This window comes from Larimichthys crocea, chromosome XVII (genome assembly GCF_000972845.2).
Source record: "Larimichthys crocea isolate SSNF chromosome XVII, L_crocea_2.0, whole genome shotgun sequence".
Classification (NCBI taxonomy): domain Eukaryota; kingdom Metazoa; phylum Chordata; class Actinopteri; family Sciaenidae; genus Larimichthys; species Larimichthys crocea.
The window spans coordinates 26151513-26170867 of record NC_040027.1 but is presented as its reverse complement, the minus strand read 5'-3'; the positions used below and the strand labels follow the sequence as shown (position 1 = coordinate 26170867).

General features: G+C 39.8%; 1 protein-coding gene across 1 annotated transcript; it reads right to left on the bottom strand.

Annotated features, from left to right (window-relative positions):
- Positions 1-3856: 3856 nt before the first annotated feature.
- LOC104938080 (desmoglein-2) lies at positions 3857-18379 on the bottom strand. Its single transcript, XM_019271444.2, has 14 exons — positions 18241-18379; positions 12191-12319; positions 11591-11746; positions 11264-11405; positions 10638-10798; positions 9742-9876; positions 9398-9583; positions 8073-8377; positions 7822-7964; positions 7381-7602; positions 6957-7196; positions 6073-6200; positions 5505-5837; positions 3857-5289 (listed from the first exon to the last, which is right to left on the bottom strand). The coding sequence occupies exons 1-14, from the start codon at positions 18283-18285 to the stop codon at positions 4420-4422; spliced, it is 3195 nt and encodes a 1064-aa protein (XP_019126989.2). The 5' UTR covers positions 18286-18379; the 3' UTR covers positions 3857-4419.
- Between the last annotated feature and the right edge of the window lie 976 nt (positions 18380-19355).

Sequence of the window (19355 nt, the reverse complement as noted above, 5' to 3'; positions counted from 1 at the left end):
CATGCCCTCGCTTTCTCGTCTCTTCTACTGGCATGGAACAAGTGAAACAAACATGTTACTAGGGAATTCTATGGTACTCTCTAATTGTAGTAGCTGAAAGAAAACAGACAGGCAGGGTGTGGTGTCAACAGGTGTGTCTGTGACGCATGTGCTGCAGTAAAAATAAAATGCTGTGATGTGCCGGTGTGTGTCTGTTGGTGCCTTGAGCATATTGGCACATGCACCATCCAAGGAATTTGACTGGATAAAACTTGGCGCCTGGGTGGTGCAGATAAAAACACAAGAAACCACTGGCTCAGACATGTTTATGTTCTTTAGAATATTTAATAAGGTTAACTTGTATTTCAGTCAAACTTTTAATGAAACTTGAACTCCAATGCGACTTTCCTATAAGCTGACATATGTGCCACCAGAAACTGAATTTAAATCACATAATTTTAATTTGTATTGTTCCATTTGAATCATTGCATTGAAAAACTGAATCTGAATTGTAATTTGAAATTGAATGTATTAGTTTAGAACTGAACATTCAGTTCTCAAAATTCAAATTCAGTTCTCACAATTCAATTTCAATTTTCTGTGACAAACATCTGGGTACTTGAGGCAGAGTAATCGAGCGCAGATACACAAGATGCCTCTTCGGCCAATCAGCACCTACGTGTGTGCGTGTGCCAAATATAAATGATTCAAATTCAGTTTCTGGTGGCACATATTTCAGCCCATACTTCCTATGCCCAGTTAACAGGGAACTCAAAATATAACTTTTAATGGAACTCAAAATATAGTGCATTCATCCAAAGACAAGTGTTTAACACACTGCGTTTTCATGCAGTTCGCACATTTCACACACACTAAATAATTAGATAAATGTTCAGATCAATTAGATCAACAATTAAATTTATAAATACTAAAGAATTATTAGGACCAAAATTGATGTAACAAGATCAGAACAACTCATAAGAACCAAGCCACAACCTCTGTGACTGTGAAGTATAGCTTATTTCCCTGTTCATGACAACTGTATTGAAGGTGAATTTTCATGGAACTCACCTGTTCAACCTAACCATGGTCACAGTGGGGGCGAGGCGGGGTATACCCTGAAGTCGCTAGTTTATCACAGGGCACATAGAGACAAACAACCATTCACACTCACATACACACCCACAGGCAATTTAGAGTCATCAAGTAACCTGTTAAGTGCATGCCTTTACCTGGAGAGAACTCATGCAGACATGGAAAAGATTATTAGTAAAGTTAAAGTAATATGGACTTCAGAGCGTAACCGCTTTGATTGACAGGTGGGTGCCTTTACAGGTGGTTTGTCTGAGCAAAAAGACTTCAGACATTCAACCCGCCTCAGCTCCATCCATGCTCCATGTCTCTGTCCTTTTTTAAGATTATCTGGAGGCAGTAGAGACAGGACTGTAAAGAAGGCAATGAGCAGAGTTACCACACTGTGAGCGTCATGAGAGCTCTTCAGAAACCTATGGGTGAGGTAACGGAGACTACATGCATGTTTTATACAGTATCAACCTATGAACAGATTTGTTCTTTACTGTGGCCTGCAAACAAATTTCCTCACTTTTAGAATGTTCAGTGGGTGGGTCATGTGGTCATGACCATTTATGATGGCACTATTCTGAGGGCATATAGACAAGCCAGAGAAAACAGCTTCTTCAGAATTGAGGCAGCATCATGTCATGACAAGAATAGAAATAAGTCCTCCGTTCTCCTTGGCCAAGCTGTAATAAACCTTTCAGTATAAGACAGCTTGTATCATGTGCACTTTCTCTACAATGACTGAACTGACCATTGATGAATAGAATTCTCAGCAAGTCAGACCTGCTGTACGAGTTGTGTACAGCCTTTCTCACAAAGAAAAAAACACTTTTTGTGACCAGCTGCTCCTTTTGTGAATACAGTTCTGAAACATTTGTGCATCTGTTTTGGTCCTTACACACCATTTACTTTGTTGTTGATTATTCTACATACATACAGTGTAGAAATATGTGGACTTCAGACTTCTCTTTCTTGTCCTTAATATGAGCTTAAAGTGCAACGTTTGCTCAAGATCTACAGGATGTTTATTGGTTTGTTGATTTCGGTCTCATGGACTGCACCGCTGTATGTTAAAAACAAACAAAGAAAGCTCTTCTTTTCTTTCAAATGAAGGATGGGGGTGACACAATATGGAATAAAGAAGTAAACACTACTTGTAGGCCAAATAAGGGAATATTTGTTACATGTTTTATGGACTGTGCTTGAACAAAAATGAGGCACAAAGTCATTCAAAGACAAAAAAAAAAGATTGATGATGTTTAGGGGACAATTGTAAAGTCTCTTTTAGAGTTATTATTAATAACAGTAATACAAATAGACCAATTTGGGATTTGGCAAGGGAAGTTCTTTAACAGTTCTGTCAGCATGAATATAGAGCTGATGAGAAGCCACAGTATCTAACCAGATTACTGAGCTGTGAAACAGGAACATCAAGGTGAATGAATTCATCAGGCTCTCTTGGCTTTGTAACATGCTCGTCCTCCAAACCTGTTCATACCTCCGGATCACTGAACATTTACCAGTTATAATGGATACATTATTAAATGTTTAATACTGATTAAAATGTCCTGTATTTATGTTGTAAATAAAGAAACAATTGATTTACAGGCAGCAATTCTTTTGATGCAATGAGATCATTGTACTGATACAAAGCTCTCAGATAGTGGTAAATATGTTACACCAGTGGATTTTTCTGAAACAGTTTTTAAGATGGACTTCACTGCGTTGCTGTGAGAAAAAAAATAATCACTGAGACAATGAGTCAGCTGAACATGAAGAACACTCCTTCAGCCCTGATGACTGTGAGGGTGGAGTTCTTCTATTCAGTGCACTCAGAATGAAAACAGGTTCAACAGGTTCCATGCACTGCCAACGTGAAGTGCTGACGCGATCAAGACAAAAAGAGGAACAGACAGATAAAGCAGCTCAAACATGTCTAGTGATGTTTCCTGAGCAACTAATCTACCCTGAGGCTGAAAGTAGAAACACACCCTGAGCATCATGCTAATGCTATGTGGTTATGTGGCTTTTAATTTGATGGATATAGTTTCCCATGAGATCATTCACATTTCACCAAAACAGAGAAAAAGAAAAAGAAAAACAAATTCCTCTGGTCATAATAATTATAATTAATAATTAATTAACTAATCATAATTCATATTTGGATGAATTTAATTAAACACACTGGGCTAATCTTGTTGTGTAGAATGGGCCAATGAAGAACAAAATAAAGTTTAGAGTTGATCAGGGCCCTCCGTCAGTTATCCTGTCAGTTACCTTAACCCGCTTTGGTTGAGAAACATAGAGTTACCACAACAGAGAGTGTGTTTAGTTGTTAATCAGCTAAATAAAAAGTTATTTCCTGATTCACTGTTTCACAGTGGTTACATTCAGCAGGTATAGACACACCCACAGCAACCCACTACCAGCCCTCCTCACCCCCCCACCACCGCACTTCCCCACCACCGGTTGACGGTTTGCCTGTCCCTGTCTGAACGTGGCCTTAAGGATCTTAGTCTTTCACATGGTCCATCTCTGTAGGGTCCTTTCTATAATGTCACATATAAAAAATGAGTTTTGCACTCAATACTATTGTCACAAAGGGTCCAGGTTGAAAAATACCTCATTTACCTTTTAACAGGAGACCATTAAATCTGTTAACAATTTGTGACAGAATTAAACAAGATGTATGTATCATGCTGTATGATTAGATTCATTCAAAAATGTTCTATGAGCACTAGGTTGAAATTTCCGATGGATGCTAGAACGGGGAACAGACCACACAGGAGGGACGTGATCACACAGTATTTTTATTTATTTATTTTTCTCTATATTCATCTAATAACTGCAGCAAGCGGTTCAAGTGCAATCCTGAATATAACTAGCAAGACTCTCCCTTACTCAGGCTCCTGTTTAAAAATATGGAAGAACAACTTGTTCCAATATGACTTTTTTTGTGTTACTTTTATTTGTGCAAAACGACAAAAGAAAGCATCTAACTGTAACCCTACATTAAATATAACATGAGGGTGTGCTAAAAGTAAATTGAACATGATTCTGCGTGACATTCTCTGTCACTGCAGAGAGAGGTGAAGAATGAGAAGTAAAGTATAAAAAGTTGCCAGGAATGTCTGGAGTGCATTCTACCCAAGTCAACTTCATATCAGTAGACAAGGGCAAGGGTAAAGTCATTGACAAACTTTGTCAAGCTTAAAGGAAGTATTCCACAAACATCCCATCACCACCTTGACCAGGCCAGAGGAACAGTTTTATAGCACTGAAAAGGTTCTCCTGTCGCTTGCATCACCTTGCGGTGGGTGTTGTTTTCACTGTGGTGGTAGAGGAACCCACCACGCAGTTCTAAAATCCAGTGGATGTGCGGCTATTACTATAGAGGACTCTTTGAGATCTAGAGATATCACTCCTCGGGGACAGACCTCCTGCATCCCGGGTCAGCTGTCCCTCGTTACTTATTGTGCACCCTCGCACAATGCTGGTCTGGTTCCCCTTCATCACTTTCACTGACCCTGCAGGGACCCCTCCCTCCACAACAACCATGGTCTGCGAGCCAGTGAGGTTGCCAGTGTGAATCAGGTTGGCACTTGACCCTTCAAACATACCTTGGGCAGGTCCGGTCTGGGTGCCGTTAACCAGTACCATGCCCTGCAGGTTGGTGACTGGTGCCTCAGCCAGCACCATGGTGTTATGAGCCTGTGGCTGGACTACATACTGCATTGGCTGAAGCACTGGGCTGGTGGTGTAGTAGACGGGCTGCTGCTGTAGCAGGAGCATTTGGCCTTGATTTGTCATGTCTTTGTTTAATGTGGTCATTCCTTCCATCACTGTGACCGTGCTATCCTTCGCCATCTGAGAACGCTCAGATGTCTCCCTGATCACAGTGTGTTCTGTTTTGGGGACAGTCGGCTGAGGCTGGGGTGGAGGGTGCAGCTGTTGGGTAGTCACCACACTTGTTACTGAGCTCTGAGTGTTGATGGAGGTACTGGGCAGAGGACTTAACACTTGTTGGACTTCAGTTGAGATCTTCTTGCCTCTGCACACCTCAGCCAGGGTCTTAAACTTTGGTCCAAGGTCATCAAGGAACTGCAGGTCGTTGGTAGAGTCCAAGAGGCTGCAGCAGCCCACTGAGCCAGCGGAGGAGCCCTGGCCCTCAAAGTCATAAACCAAAAGACCATCCTTCATTCCAAGGTTCTCATTTTCACTGGCCACCTTCTGTTGAAACAGAGGAAAGGAAATGATCAACAAGGTGATGACAATTGACAGCACAAGTACATAGCAGTGATTTTGTTTAACTGATATTGCAAAGAAATCTGCCATTGGGATTTTCTAGCTATACATATTTTATCAATTTTTTCTCACATTTTAAATAATAAAAAAACATTAAAATAACTATGTCAAAACAACAAAAGCCTACTATGGGTCCTCACCTGAGTGTAGTACTCTCTTAGAAAGTGGTCTGATAGAGACATGCCATCATAAAGTCCTCCACCAAAACCTGATTTGTTGCTTCTAAATATAGAGGAGAATTCATTGCTGTAGTCCTGGTTAAACCCAAATGCTGAACCTCTGAAGCCGCTAATAGAAACATCTCGATAGCTGGTCCCATTCATCCAATCGGTGTTAAGAGATGTAAGATCTTGATGATTAGTCTTTTTTATTGTACCAGTAATTTGATTAAATGAAGTTGTGTCAGCTATGCCCAGACCGTCTTTGATATATTGTCCATCCACTTGTATTGGCCGTATCACAAGCGGCACATCCTATCATGAGCAAATGATCAAAATGTTAAAACAGAGACAACAGTTATTGTGCTGCCCAGAGGCCAAATCACTTGCATGCCGGTTTTAAGCAAACCATATATGAAATCTGTAGCACTTTTCTTAATAATGAAAAGAAAAACAAAATCATCTTAATTGCAAGTGACCAATGTATTGAGACCTTCCCATCATCCACAGTGAAATTCATGTGTTAAAAAAGTAAATATGTTGGTCTTACCGTGTTCTCTCCTTGGCCTTCAGTGTGGTAGTTAATGAGGTGTGGTTTGGGGTCAAAAGGAAGTTTAGTAAAGACTTGCCCTCCGTCTAATGCCCCACATTTGCAGAAGAAGAGCAACAGAAGAAAGACTGTAAAGACAACAACAACAAAGTTTTAAATTAATAGCTCCTATGTAAGGATTAATGTGGTCAAAAGTACTGATACTTCAATTTTTGTTTATTACCATTGTATTGAAGGTTTCAATTTATTTGGCACATTACAATATGCTTACATCTTCTCATGTAATAGGTAGCCACATAGTTTGTTCTTTATAATAAAATAAGATATTTTCAACCCTATTTCCCATGTTTGTTTTTGTCTAAGGGACTTATGGGGACAGCAATTGGTTAAAAAGTGAGGTCCATTTTGTTTAACCAGAAAACCGTTATATGGCTCTGTTCACACCCACCAGACTCCACACAACAACACACAAAAGAACTGACTGATCGAGGCTGTGTGTTTTAAGTGTTTTTTGTCAAAGGAGTCTGGTTACTTTGAATAGAGCGATCATCGGGTCAGCATTGGTGGCTGCAGTTAGCGGCAGTTACTTTAGCAACAAGGAAGGCTCTCTGTCCATCAGGAAACTATAAATCAGAGTACAGAGACAGAGCAGTAGATGGACATCTGAGGGAAAACATTGCTGACTGTACCCACTCAACTCAAGTTATATAGTGTGTGGGGGTTGGGATGGGAATAAAAGAGTTCTCCGTATTAGGGAAGATAATATGTTCTCCCTATTACAAGTCAGTGTACGATCAAAACGATTTTTGAATGAATAGAATAATGTTGCATTAAGTGTTTGATCACACAACCCTTTATCAGAATGAGCATCACATTATACATACATAGTAAGAGCAGTAGGCCCAGGAATAGCAGTCCAATGCCTGCAGGTCCAAAGTCTGCTCCTTTGCTGGGTTGATTGGTACCCTTTTTTCCACACGTCACTCCATCTTCACAGGTACAAACTTGGACCTTCAATTTCTGTGATTCTTCACAATGATATCCCTGCCCATCCTTTACCAAAAGGTTCACATCATAGAGTTCAGGCCACATGGCCTCCTTGGCTCTCAGGATAACTGCAGTGTCTTTGAGAAACAAAAATGTAGTTTTTCAAGTTAAAAACAACGTTGCAGACATTCTAGTAGTCAACTGATTCAAAATCCACGCTAGTCGAAACACTCTTAGTTCTAGTTTTAAAGTCAAACTCTCTTTATCTATATCTATCTACCATCCATCTACAAACTTTGAAGTAATTGGCAGTATTCTCACCATTTAGACGCTCCAGCAGCCATTTGCCCATAGTGCCCTCTGGGATGATGGCATAGTGGAAAGGAGGTCCATTAGGGTAAATATCCTCATCTTTAGCATTCACAATTACAGAGTCACTTGTGGTACACATAGTCTGGAAGTCACTGGTCAGGGTGGGGCAGTGGTCATTAGAATCTTTAACCTGGATGGCTACGGTGCCGGTGGCTGTTGTATCGGGCATGTCTGTATCAGAAAAAACAGAACACATCATTTCAGAGACAGCTTTAAGGCTTTACTCCCCCTGCTGCACAACAGGTGTACAAGCCTGTAGGACTCTTGTAAAAGTCACTAGTAGAGTGTAGACTTTTAAGCTTGTATCGTACCTTTCCACACCTACTTCAATAAGAGTTCTAGTCTGACATGTAAAAGATCTGTATGCAGATATATAAAGAGAGAGTGTACCTTTTGAAATGCACAGTACTTTAGCAAAATATGTCCCATTAACCAGTAAACTAGATTCTCTGTCAGGCATCTTGTTCAGTTTGATCTCAGCTGTGTTTGGATCAATGGTTAGCCAGTTGCCAGGGTCCGAGCCCTTAATATACCTGCAGTAGAAATAAGCCGTGTCAGTTGTTGCCATTTGAACATAAAAAATTAAGCTGACACCGTAGTTTTAACTGCAGTGGCTTTCATGTGTATAGTTATTCACTCACCTGACATTTTTAGGTTCTTGCATAGTGTCTCCATCCATTGCAGGATACTTGGCAATAACTTCTTTAATTTTGATGGTTTTGTCTCCCTCTGAGACGTGAATAGATTTAACTTTGGGGTCAAAAAATGGCCCCTCAGGTTGATTTATCACATTGACTTTGATTCCATAGATTTTGAGTTCAGCCTCAGACATTGCCATATTTCCTGCTGCTGAATAAGCAGTCATATATCCTGCTGCTAAATAAGCAGCCTTATTTCTCAGAACTACTCCTAGGTCAAGGTTCTTCACATCCTCATAATCCAGAGCCTGTAAAATTACACATAAAGAAAAAGTATTGACAGTTTTGCCATTTGTGTGTATTTGTAAATGATGTTAAGTGCATGCAACATGGATGAGCCATTTTCATCTGTTCTTCACAGCTGACCCTGTGACTTGCAATCTCAGGCCATTTATGTATTCAGGAGGCCCATGAAAGTATCTAAACATTTCCAGTTTCCCCATATAATTTAGTTCTATATTAATTTCCACAAAACATCTGCAAATGTTTGTCTGTGTTACTTCATATTTGTGGTGCAAAACATAAAGGGCCAGAGGTCCAGAGCTTCAAAGAGACCACCTGCATCACCCACATTCAGGGTCTGGAAGTGGAACATAAACCAGTTAACTTGGCAAGATATAGTGAGAAATGCCCTATGGTTTTATTTCATTTCAAAGAATCTGTAACCATTTGTATCTCATGTTTTATGGCAGAAGCTTTCCTGTCATGTTTGAAGCTGTAACCTTGCAACACCTCGCTGAGTGAGTTAGATATTAACACTGCAAAGGGAAGGAGCACTTTGACTCTTACCTTTAGCTCTGGCCTTGTCTTACAGTACATGTTTTGTGATGTGTAGTTTTGTGCTTGGTCTTTTCGTGCACCACCACCTATGCTTTTTGGAGTGTTATAGAAAACAGGAGAGAAAATGATTCTGTTCTGTCTGCTGTGATAATTTCTTCAACTGGTTTCTCTTCAGTAGTATAATTATTCTTTTGAGCAGCTATTGGGTTTTTTTTGCATCATGCCCTAGGATTCTTTACAATATGTTTTTTTTTTTGTCATGTCATTAACCCGGACAATTTGCATGCCTTTTGAGTTCTATGGGCTCTGTTTTCTCGTGTGTTTCATGGAGGGCACTGGTTGGGTCGCCTTCTGTACCTCTGTTGGATTGTTAGACCCATCAATGTACGCCCCTGATGGAAAATCTTACATCTTGTTGTCAAAGACCATCACACATATTTCTTTCTTTTTGCATATTAAAATTTAAATAGCTCATTACTTAACAGTACCTTGTTGAGCATTAGAATGCCCTCATTGGTTTTTTCGTCTACTTTAAAGCTGAAGTACCCCGCCTCGTTGCCTTTGACAAATTGAAATACAGCTATCCAGTTGTCAGTGCCCTTTAGGTCCAGGTCTTGTGCTTGGAATCTCATCACCTCCACATTGTATGTGTTCTCGGTAATGTTGACCTCATACTGTAAGAAAAACACATTATGAGATGAAAGTAATAGGGTTTGTTTCAGCACTGTTTATGCTGATGAATGCTGATTAGCATTAGAAATTTTCTTAGAAATTTGATTTCATGAAACCATGCAAATCTGAAAGCACTCAGCAGTATGAGAAAGAAAACTACATGATCTTTTTCCAGTTTGGGGAGGTTATCATTCTCATCCAGGATTTTAATGACAACAGTGCCAGTTCCAGTGTTTCCACCTGGTTTGCCATTTAAGTCCTGTGCTTTCACCGTCAGAGTGTACTCATCTTCTCTCTGAAAGGACAAAACATAAAGTCAAAAATAAAAGAATAGCAAACTATTAAGCAACACAATGTATAGCATTGTTTAGTACACTCTGTGAGGCTTGCATGTTTTTAGTGCCTGAAATCATACAATAGATAACTGTTGAAGAAGTTACTGAATTCTAGTATTCTCTTCAATTATACACAGCCAGCATCATTCTGAGTGTGAATTTAAATGTGCTTAATGATTATTATAAATACTCTACCCCACTAAATGTTTTTAAATCTATTGGGGTCAACACCCATGCTGTGTATTTATTTATTTAAGGTTCAATCAAGAATTGATTTGAACCTAAGTTTAAATACAATGTGAAGCTAAAGCATATTTTTTGGGGGGAAAAAATGTTACAAATTATTATAAAGTAGCACACATATAAAACTCTCGACCGGTAGTATTTGTCATTTGTTGTTTGTTTCTAATTACGGATTCCTATTTACTTTGTTTCGTAACATAACATTGTCATGGTCTTAAGAGTTTCTGGACAGATTTTAGGCTGATCTGGGAAACCTGCTAGAAGGTGCACACCAGGTGTAAAAGACACGTGTAAGACAACAAGTATAAAACATGACACATTCTGCTGCCACTATGTGGCACACTGCAGAACTTTTATCATGCATGTGAAGTTTGGGGCTGTTTAGACACGTAGGACAGCAGTATAATTTTTCATCAAAAATGTCTTTAGAATGTACTGGCCCCAAATAAATTGATCAGAAAAATACACACTGGCATACCTCTCTGTCCAGGGCACTACTTTTGACAGTGATAGTTCCATCTGGGTAAATCTTGAACATGTCAGGAGCTGGATTCTGATCAATGATGGAATAGGCAATCTGAGAGTTCTCATTCCCTGGTTCATCAGCATCAGTTGCAGTTATTTTCATTATTGTAGTGCCTATAGATAATAGCATTAAAATGATAATTATAAGACATAATAGTTAATGCAGGTCATCCTGAACAGAATGCATTTAAATTTCATCCTGACTGATGTGCAGCTTTGCAGCAACCACAGTAAATGGATCATTCTTGCTTTGGGGAGACATGTTCATTTTCATGAAGTGCAAAATTTGTCATGTCAAGCTAAGACAAGGGAATCAGAAGATAATATGAACATTTTCATTTCATAAGCATTGTTTTGTCCATGCCTTAAGTTTTACTGTCATGGCATTTTCATGAAAAAAACAAGATCCTCCCTGGAGAAACACAGGCTGACTGTGAGTAGAAAGTGGTAACAAAATACATGATCTCACATATACAAAACCACAATAATTTATCTTGTTTATGATGAAGCGATGTACAGTACCATCACAACACAGGTAAGAAATTTAAAAGAGTTGTACACAAAAGCAGAAATACTAACCTATGGTACTGAGCTCTTTTACCTCGCCAACCTCTATGGAGGAAAACACTGGATCGTTGTCGTTCTGATCCACAACCTTGATTTGTAAATCAATTTTTTTCTCCACCTCCATGCCATCTTTGCGCTTGGCAATACCTGACAGCTGAAACAGAAAACTCAAATGTTGTTCTTTTCATCATCCTTCTTTAGCAGGCGCATTTACAAACATAAATAGCCCGTGACAGTGCAGCAAATGTCTGATAAATATCTCAGTATTAAATATGTGGAGCAGCAGTTACTGAATCTTAGCCAGAGAGAAGTGACATCAATCTGTCATGTGTCACTTACGTTGTACATAGCAATTTCCTCCCTGTCAAGTTTTTTGGTCACACGAATTAGTCCAGTTCGAGAGTCAACTACAAACACATGGAAGGGATTTAGGTTTGCACCAATGCCTTCTAGAGAGTATTCAATATCGTGGACACTTTCAAAATCCGATCGAATCTGAAACACAAAGCAGAAGACATGTGACATATAAAGAGAAGACATACAACACAAGTGCATCAGCACATTTGATGAAATGTTAAAACACACCACTGAGACACACTGAAACTGATGTTTGTGCTGCAGCTCTTTGTAGACATGTTACTTTAATTGTGCACAATGTAGGTGGAGTGCAGAGAATAATTTGTCATCTTGTGAATCTATAAGGTGAGAAAACCATCATATTCAATTAAAGTAAAATATTACCCATTTATTTGCAATCATTTTACATTAAATGCTACTAAGTACATAAATACAACTGAAAACAGAAAGAAAAGAAAAACATTGTAGTATTGATTTTGAGCTTCTGTAGCATAAATCCTACCAGATGGCTCGCTTACACCAGCTGTTTTGCTTCAGATTTAGTAGGTAAAATCAACATCAATTAAAGATGCAGTGACTCACCCTGGATATAGATTCCAGATGTGTGTAATCTTCATTTTCAGTCAGTTCCTTTGGAGGGATAACCCATTTACTTCTTTTTCTTATCAAATGGTCTCCAGAGTTGGCATTCACCACGACAACAGCCTGGATCTGTAATGCAGTAGATAGTAGTCAACACTTCACAATAAACCTCGACAGTTCAGGGTCTCCTTTGTCATATTTTATGTTTCATAATGTGACAAACATTTTCAGTAGTTGACTAAAAATTCGGACTGCAGGCAGGAAACAGGTAGGGGGGGTCACGGATCATGCTCTACCAGTTGCGCCACCAGGGTGCCTTGATGGGTATATTCTTACAGCAACAAAAGCTAGTGCCAACAGCAGTGGCATGCCAAACACAGACTGTCTCAGCTGAATCAAGTGCCGACATGCCTTACATTAAGTCGTATGCCATAAGCAAATAAGACTCCAATAAGGTAATAAAACAACTCTGATCGAATGGTGAGTTTCTACTGCTTTTGTGAGTAAGTCCTGCAGTTGCTCCAGTTCTGCCCCTGGCAGAGACACCAGTACTTAAAGAGTATGAATACATTTCTTTTAGAGTGGTAGGACGTTTTGTTTGTAGCTATAAACACCTATAAACAAACTGAGTCACCTATTTAAATGATTTTTATTGAACTTATTCTCTCGCTTCACAGATTTGCCAAACCCCCGCTAAATATGACAACATCTCGTTGGGGTCTAGTCAAAGATTTTATCAAGCATGTGAATATATTTGTTCTCGCTCTGAAGTCATTATGGATTTAGTTTAGCTGAAAAAGTTTGAGGGTGGAACACTCCACACTTCTCGCCCTCAGTGCTTGCCATTTTGGGTACGTAGTGGCATTGTGAAAATGGCGGCCAAGAAAGCAGCTGCAGCTGAAGCAGTTGTGCTGAGTACTGAAATACACAAACATAAGTTGTATATCTGTTTTATATTTCTATGCAATTTTATGTGCACAAAAGCCCTACTGAAATTAGGGCACTATGACAGGAAGTCGTATACTATGTAGAAGCGTACTAATGGAAGTATCTGAACAATCTCTACACTCTACTTTTTGTGTTTTGCAGAATCATACACTAATAGATTTGTGAAATTGCTCTGAATGAAGTCTAATACCCAAAACTTAAAGATGACAAAACACCTCTTGATTTCAGTCAGCGAAGGGCTACATTTAAGCGGTATGATGAGAAAATGAAATCAAATAAATCTGTCATCAGTGAGCCATATTACAGCTGGCTCAGTACACCCTGAGTAACTTAGCTACAGAGTCTGTGAAATGCTTGGTTGAATCCAAACATGTAAAAGAACATTTTGTTCCACAGAGTCACCAAATTGTGCCTGGAGCTTTCTTCTAATACAAAGACACTTTGTTCATATTTCTTTACATATTTTCTGGCAAGTGATCTATTATTGATTATCAGGGTCTCGGTGGGGCTGGAGTCTATTCAGGCTGACTTTGGGTGAGAGACAGGGTACGCCCTGGTCAAGTCGACAGCTTATCTCAGGCCACATAGAGACAAACAACCATTCAAATTCACATTCACACCTACTGCCAATTTAGAGTCACCAATCAACCTGTTAAGGATGCATGTGTTTGGACTGTGGGAGGAAGTTGGAGTACCCGGAAAGAACCCACGCAGACTCCAGGAACTTTCTTGCTGTGAGGCGATAGTGCTATATAATACATGTCTGGATGGGGTGTAATGCATCAGTTGCAGCGCAGAGGTGTGGAGATGGCTGTGGGGAAATGCTTATGTAACCAGTGGAAACTCTTGGGGTACACCCACATAGACGTCACCACCACTATAAATACCACCACTTTCACCTGTCAACTTCTGGGTCGCTCACCTTGGCTAATCATTTGTTGCTACAAGCCTCCCTTGACTGAAAGCTTTGCATCTACCGCCGTGATTGTCCCCTTGGTCGCTTTTTACCGGGCAAGAGGAGGAGAGAGACAGGAAAACACACACCCAGACAGCAGCAAAAATTGCCAATAAAAACACATAACTAAAATTCTTGCTAAAATCCTCACTAAACGACTGGAAACCTGTTTTACCTGAACTTTTCCACAATGATCAGACAGGGTTAATTAAAGATAGAAAATCTTTTTTTCAATATTAGGCATGTTTTGAATGTTATTCACTCCCATCCCAAACCTGAATCTGAAGAGGTTCTGGTGCTGCTTGACGCTGAAAAAACATTTGATCGTGTTGAGTGGAAATATTTATTTGACACTTTGCATAGGTTTAGTTTTGGAGAGGTTTTCATTGGTTGCTTTAAGCTTCTGTATTCTTCTCCTGTTGCTTATGTCCATACTAATGATACCTCATCCCCTTACTTTCAGTTACAGCGTGGATCAAGGCAGGGATGCCCCCTTTCCCCCCTCCTCTTCATTCTTACTATAGAACCCCTCGCCACAGCTATTTTGCTCAGATAATATGATCTGTGAACGACACTGAATTGAAATGACTTTGGACTGCTATCTAGTGGCCAGGTTTGTTGAGCGGGGTATAAATGGGAAGGGACTATTAAGCCCTGTAAGCTCCACTTGCGCACATCCTCACCTGTGCGCATCACCATTGTCCTTTGTCTCTTTGGTTGGAGCGGCGGCTGTGTCTCTTTGTTTATTTAAAATATCTATGGTTGAGTACGTTTTTTGTCTGAACTATGTATTGTAATTGCATACATTTTTATGTCGGTTTGTTTTGTTTTAAGTTTGTTTATTGTCATCAGGAGGCAGATGGTTCCTTTGTTTTAAGTTTGTTTATTGTCATCAGGAGGCAGATGGTTCCCAGATGGCACCTTCAACACTGTAAAATACTAGCTCCCTTGGTATAGTAGACAAGGTATGTGGACCTCAGTTTCCTGAGGTCCTTTGAGTTTCCTTTGTCCTTGCTATGTTTGAATTTGTTTTGTTTGAGGGATGCCACCTGCATTATCGGATTGAGTTTTAACATTGATTGTGACTATTTGTTTAATAAATGTATCTTTTTAATTGTTTTTTGAATGGAGATAATTCTGTGGATGTGTAAATTAAGTGTTTCATTCATGAATTTGATTTGATCTTTCTTTTTTCTTTCTGTATTTCTTTTCTATAGTTTTCACGGTGCTACAGTTGATTAAATCTCTCTGTCCAAGGGTCCGCTACATGATCTCTGGTATTTCCAGGGGAGGTCTTGAAAAAAAAAATCCCTTTACACTGATGATATCATACTTTTTATCTCAAAACCAGCTATTTCGTTGCCTGGGGGCCTTGCCTTTTAGATAAACTCCCACCCTCAGCTGCGCTGTTTCTTGGAATTACTGTCACGCCGAAACTCACCAACCTATTTAATAAGAACTTCATACTAGCTCTGGAATCTGCTAAATCAGACTTCACAAGCTGGTCATATCTCGCTCTGTCACAAACAGGTCGTAACTCTGTAAAGATGAACATACTACCTAAATTTCTGTACCTTTTTTAGTGTGTCTCCATTTTTATACCTAAAACATTTTTCAGAACCCTTAACCAAGCCATTTCTTCCTTCCAAAAATGTCCGGGGGGCGCTTGCCCTCCCAGACTTCCACAGCATTCTCTACTGGCCACAGATGTTCTCCCCTTTCAATAGAAATCCAGCATTTCCCCCATCATTGAATGACAATGTCTTTGGGCTCTGGTCTAAGAACAATTACGATCTGTATGTTGATGGAATGTTTGCTTCCTTCTAGCAGTTATCTTCAAAATTTAACCTCCCTAAGACCCACCTTTTTAGGTTCTTTCAGATTTGAGACTTCGTCAGGAAAAAATGTTCACACTTCCCAAGACTCCCGCCCAAAACGCCCCTTGACAATATTCTAGAAATGAATGTCAGTGGTAAGGGAGCTGTGTCTACACTTTATGACCTCATTACTGGACTCTCTTCCTCTTCTGTTATAGCCACAAGACAAAACTGGGAGGACGTTTAAAGATGGGGAGTGGAAAGAAGTTTTAAGTGGGATTCATTCCTCTTCGTTATGCGCTCAGGGCCGGTCCTGGCCACATTTGCGCCCTGGGCGCCGCCACCCCCCCCCCTCCGAGGCGAACATTTTCTCGTGTGCCACTGGATGCGCCGTGCGCCCCTGGGAGCGTGCGCCCCCATCGGTCTGTCCGACGCCCCCCTCTGCCTTGTCAACACCCCGCTCCCGGGGCACCCGCTCCGCTAACTTAATGAGCGGTGTCGAAAATTATCGAGGTTTTTTGCTTTTTCGGGCGTTCGTGCGCCGCCCACGGAGAATGCGCCCTGGGCGGCCGCCCACATTGCCCATAGCTAAGACCGGCCCTGTATGCGATTGTCATACCCTCATACAGTTTAAATTTATACATCGCATTTAATGGACTAAGGTCAGACTAGCAAAGGTTAAACCAGATATGGACCCTACTTGTGATAGTTGTAGGCAAGCTCCTGCATTACTCCTCCATATGTTCTGGCTTCGCCCAAGACTACACAGTTTCTGGAAATCTATATTTAACTCCTTGTCAATAGCACTGGGCTCAACAATCAGCCTGTGCCCACTCGTTTCACTTTTTGGCCTACCGACAAAAAAACATAAAACTCTCAAATCTTCAAAAGGGCGCCCTCGCCTTCTCTACTTTGATAGCTAGATGACTGGTTCTTCTAAAGTGGAAATCAGAGCACCCACCTGCCTATGTTAACTGGGTTCATGACATGATGAGGTACATCCACCTTGAAGATTAGGTATTTAAGGGATGATAAGCAACACAAGTTTTGCCTGGTTTGGCCATTTATATCCCATTTCTCCTCTCTCAGTGCTGCTGAGATCACCCCCATTCTGCCGTCAGCCCCCTAATTTTTAACCTTTAACTAGAGAATATGGAGACCCGCCCCCTATTTTAATTTATAAATTTTTGTATTTTATTTGTTGTGTGTGTATCTGATTTACATGTTTCATATTTATTTACATATTTCATTTGTACTTATCTATTGTTATAATATTTACTGTGATTATTGTTATAATCCCAGGCTTGGGAATGTTTGTGTTTCATGTTTTGTATATGTTGTTATTTCAAAAAATGAAAATAAAGTTAGTTAACAACAACAGCAAAAAAACAACAACAAAAAAAACTAAAACACATAAGCCGGTAACTGTCTTTGTGCGGCCCTTGAGCTGTGCCAGCAAACTTCTCATGTAAGGTCTGGGACATGATAAAAATTACTCTTTCCGTATCTGTATTTTCCTGTTTCAAAAGTGAAATATGAATATGAATGTTTCCTTTCTTAATATATTGTTGTTATTTAAGCAATATTACACGAGAGGGTGTGCTTTAATGTCATTATTGGCACGACAGTAATGTGGTCCGTTAGCATCAGTGAAGTGCCAATAATGAGTTAAAGCACATTAGTTTCTTTAAAAGGGATTTGTCATAAACAGCTATGAATGCCTGCTATGAAACAACACAACCCTCTTCCATACAAAAGTAGCTTAAGCTGTTATGCTGTTAATGCTGTTAAGCATTACTCCACATTACACACAACACACTGATTCTGCAATTTTTCAAACCAAAGTAGCCAGTACGACATTTTAAAAATAACTTGCATAACAATTACCTGCTAACTGCATGTCTCTGTCTGACAGTAGAATATGTGTTGCTGTGGCAGCCAGGTATGCATGACCGTCATCATAGACAAAATATTTAACCTAAGTAAGACAGTAACACGCCTGAATATAGTTTTGTTTGAAGAGCAGGTCAGTTGATCAGGCCTCTTCAGTATTTAAGTTTTATATGTGTGTATGTGTATGTATGTTTTTTAAAAACACAATAGATTCTTGTAGGAAGTATGGTATGGTTCTACAGGTAGCTAACAGATGCTAAACCCAATGTGCTCAAAACAAGTTATGTAGTTTTATTGCCCATGTGTCCATTTACAACTAAACACGTTGTTAAAAAAAAAAGAGGTTAACGTTTGTGTTTAGAGTTCAGACAGCAATGATGCAGAAAGCAGAAAAAAAACACAAAGCCAGTAAAACAGGAAACGCTTTATGTACTCACCACAGACAGAAGTAACACAAACACAGGCAGAGAAACCCGAACCATGACTGGAGTCTAGTCCCAGTCTTTGTATCAAAGTGAACAAAGTCCAAAAAGCACTGCCAAAAGTCCAAAACCGACTGTGAGCTGATGGAGAGAGGAGGAGGTTTATGAAAGAGGAGGAGTGCTCCACCATGCACACACAGATAACTTGAGGGAGGGAGGTGGGGAGAGGAGGAGGAGTTCCTAATGTGCACTGATAGCTTATCTTTGAGAGGCTGCTTCAGTATCAGTGGAGAGAGTAACATACAAGATTAACAATGGCTGCTGCACAATGGTGTCCAACAGAGACATGCCAGTGAGTCATGATGCACAAATGCATTACCTGAGGCTGGTTAACTGATCCACACACAATGACCTTAAGTTGTAAGTCAGCTCACATCAAGTGCATACTATTGGACGAGAAACTTATCATGAGAGTCAGTTGACACAGCCTGCAGCCATAGGCTATGATACAGGAAAAGGTAGATCTATAGTATGTAAGCATTGCCATATAATCAGCAACATGGAAGTATCAGAGTGACCCCTGTCTTGTTCTTGCCACCAGCTAACACAGTATTATTATAACTCTACAGGTCATTAAATGTCCATTTTTCTACATGCAGTAGACAACAATAAATGTCTCTGTGTCAGAGATTTATTTTCCTTTTGACAATATACAACAAACATGTCTTTATTCATTCAACGCAACAGAACACAGAAAGACAGCTTCTGAGCTTCTGTCTTTCACGTTGTGTTTATTCAATGCATTACATTGCGTTACATTTCTGTCTGTTTTTTTTAAAGAATTCTCTCAAAAATGTATTTGTATGCTGTCGAACAACCTGTATCCTTTAACCATAGTGTGCACGCATGTGTTATTTCACAATTAATCCTTTTTTTTTCTGATTTACACCTATTTTCACAACCTGTACAAGTCAGTCACATGAATTCATTTGTTTATACATGATGCAAAATATAGAACTTTTCAAGCTGTACGTGTCAGACATGAATTGCTGTTTATATGATCATGTGCCATCTTTTAGCTTTGATTCAGATGGATTACAGTGTTGATGATGAGGTAATTCAGCATCAAC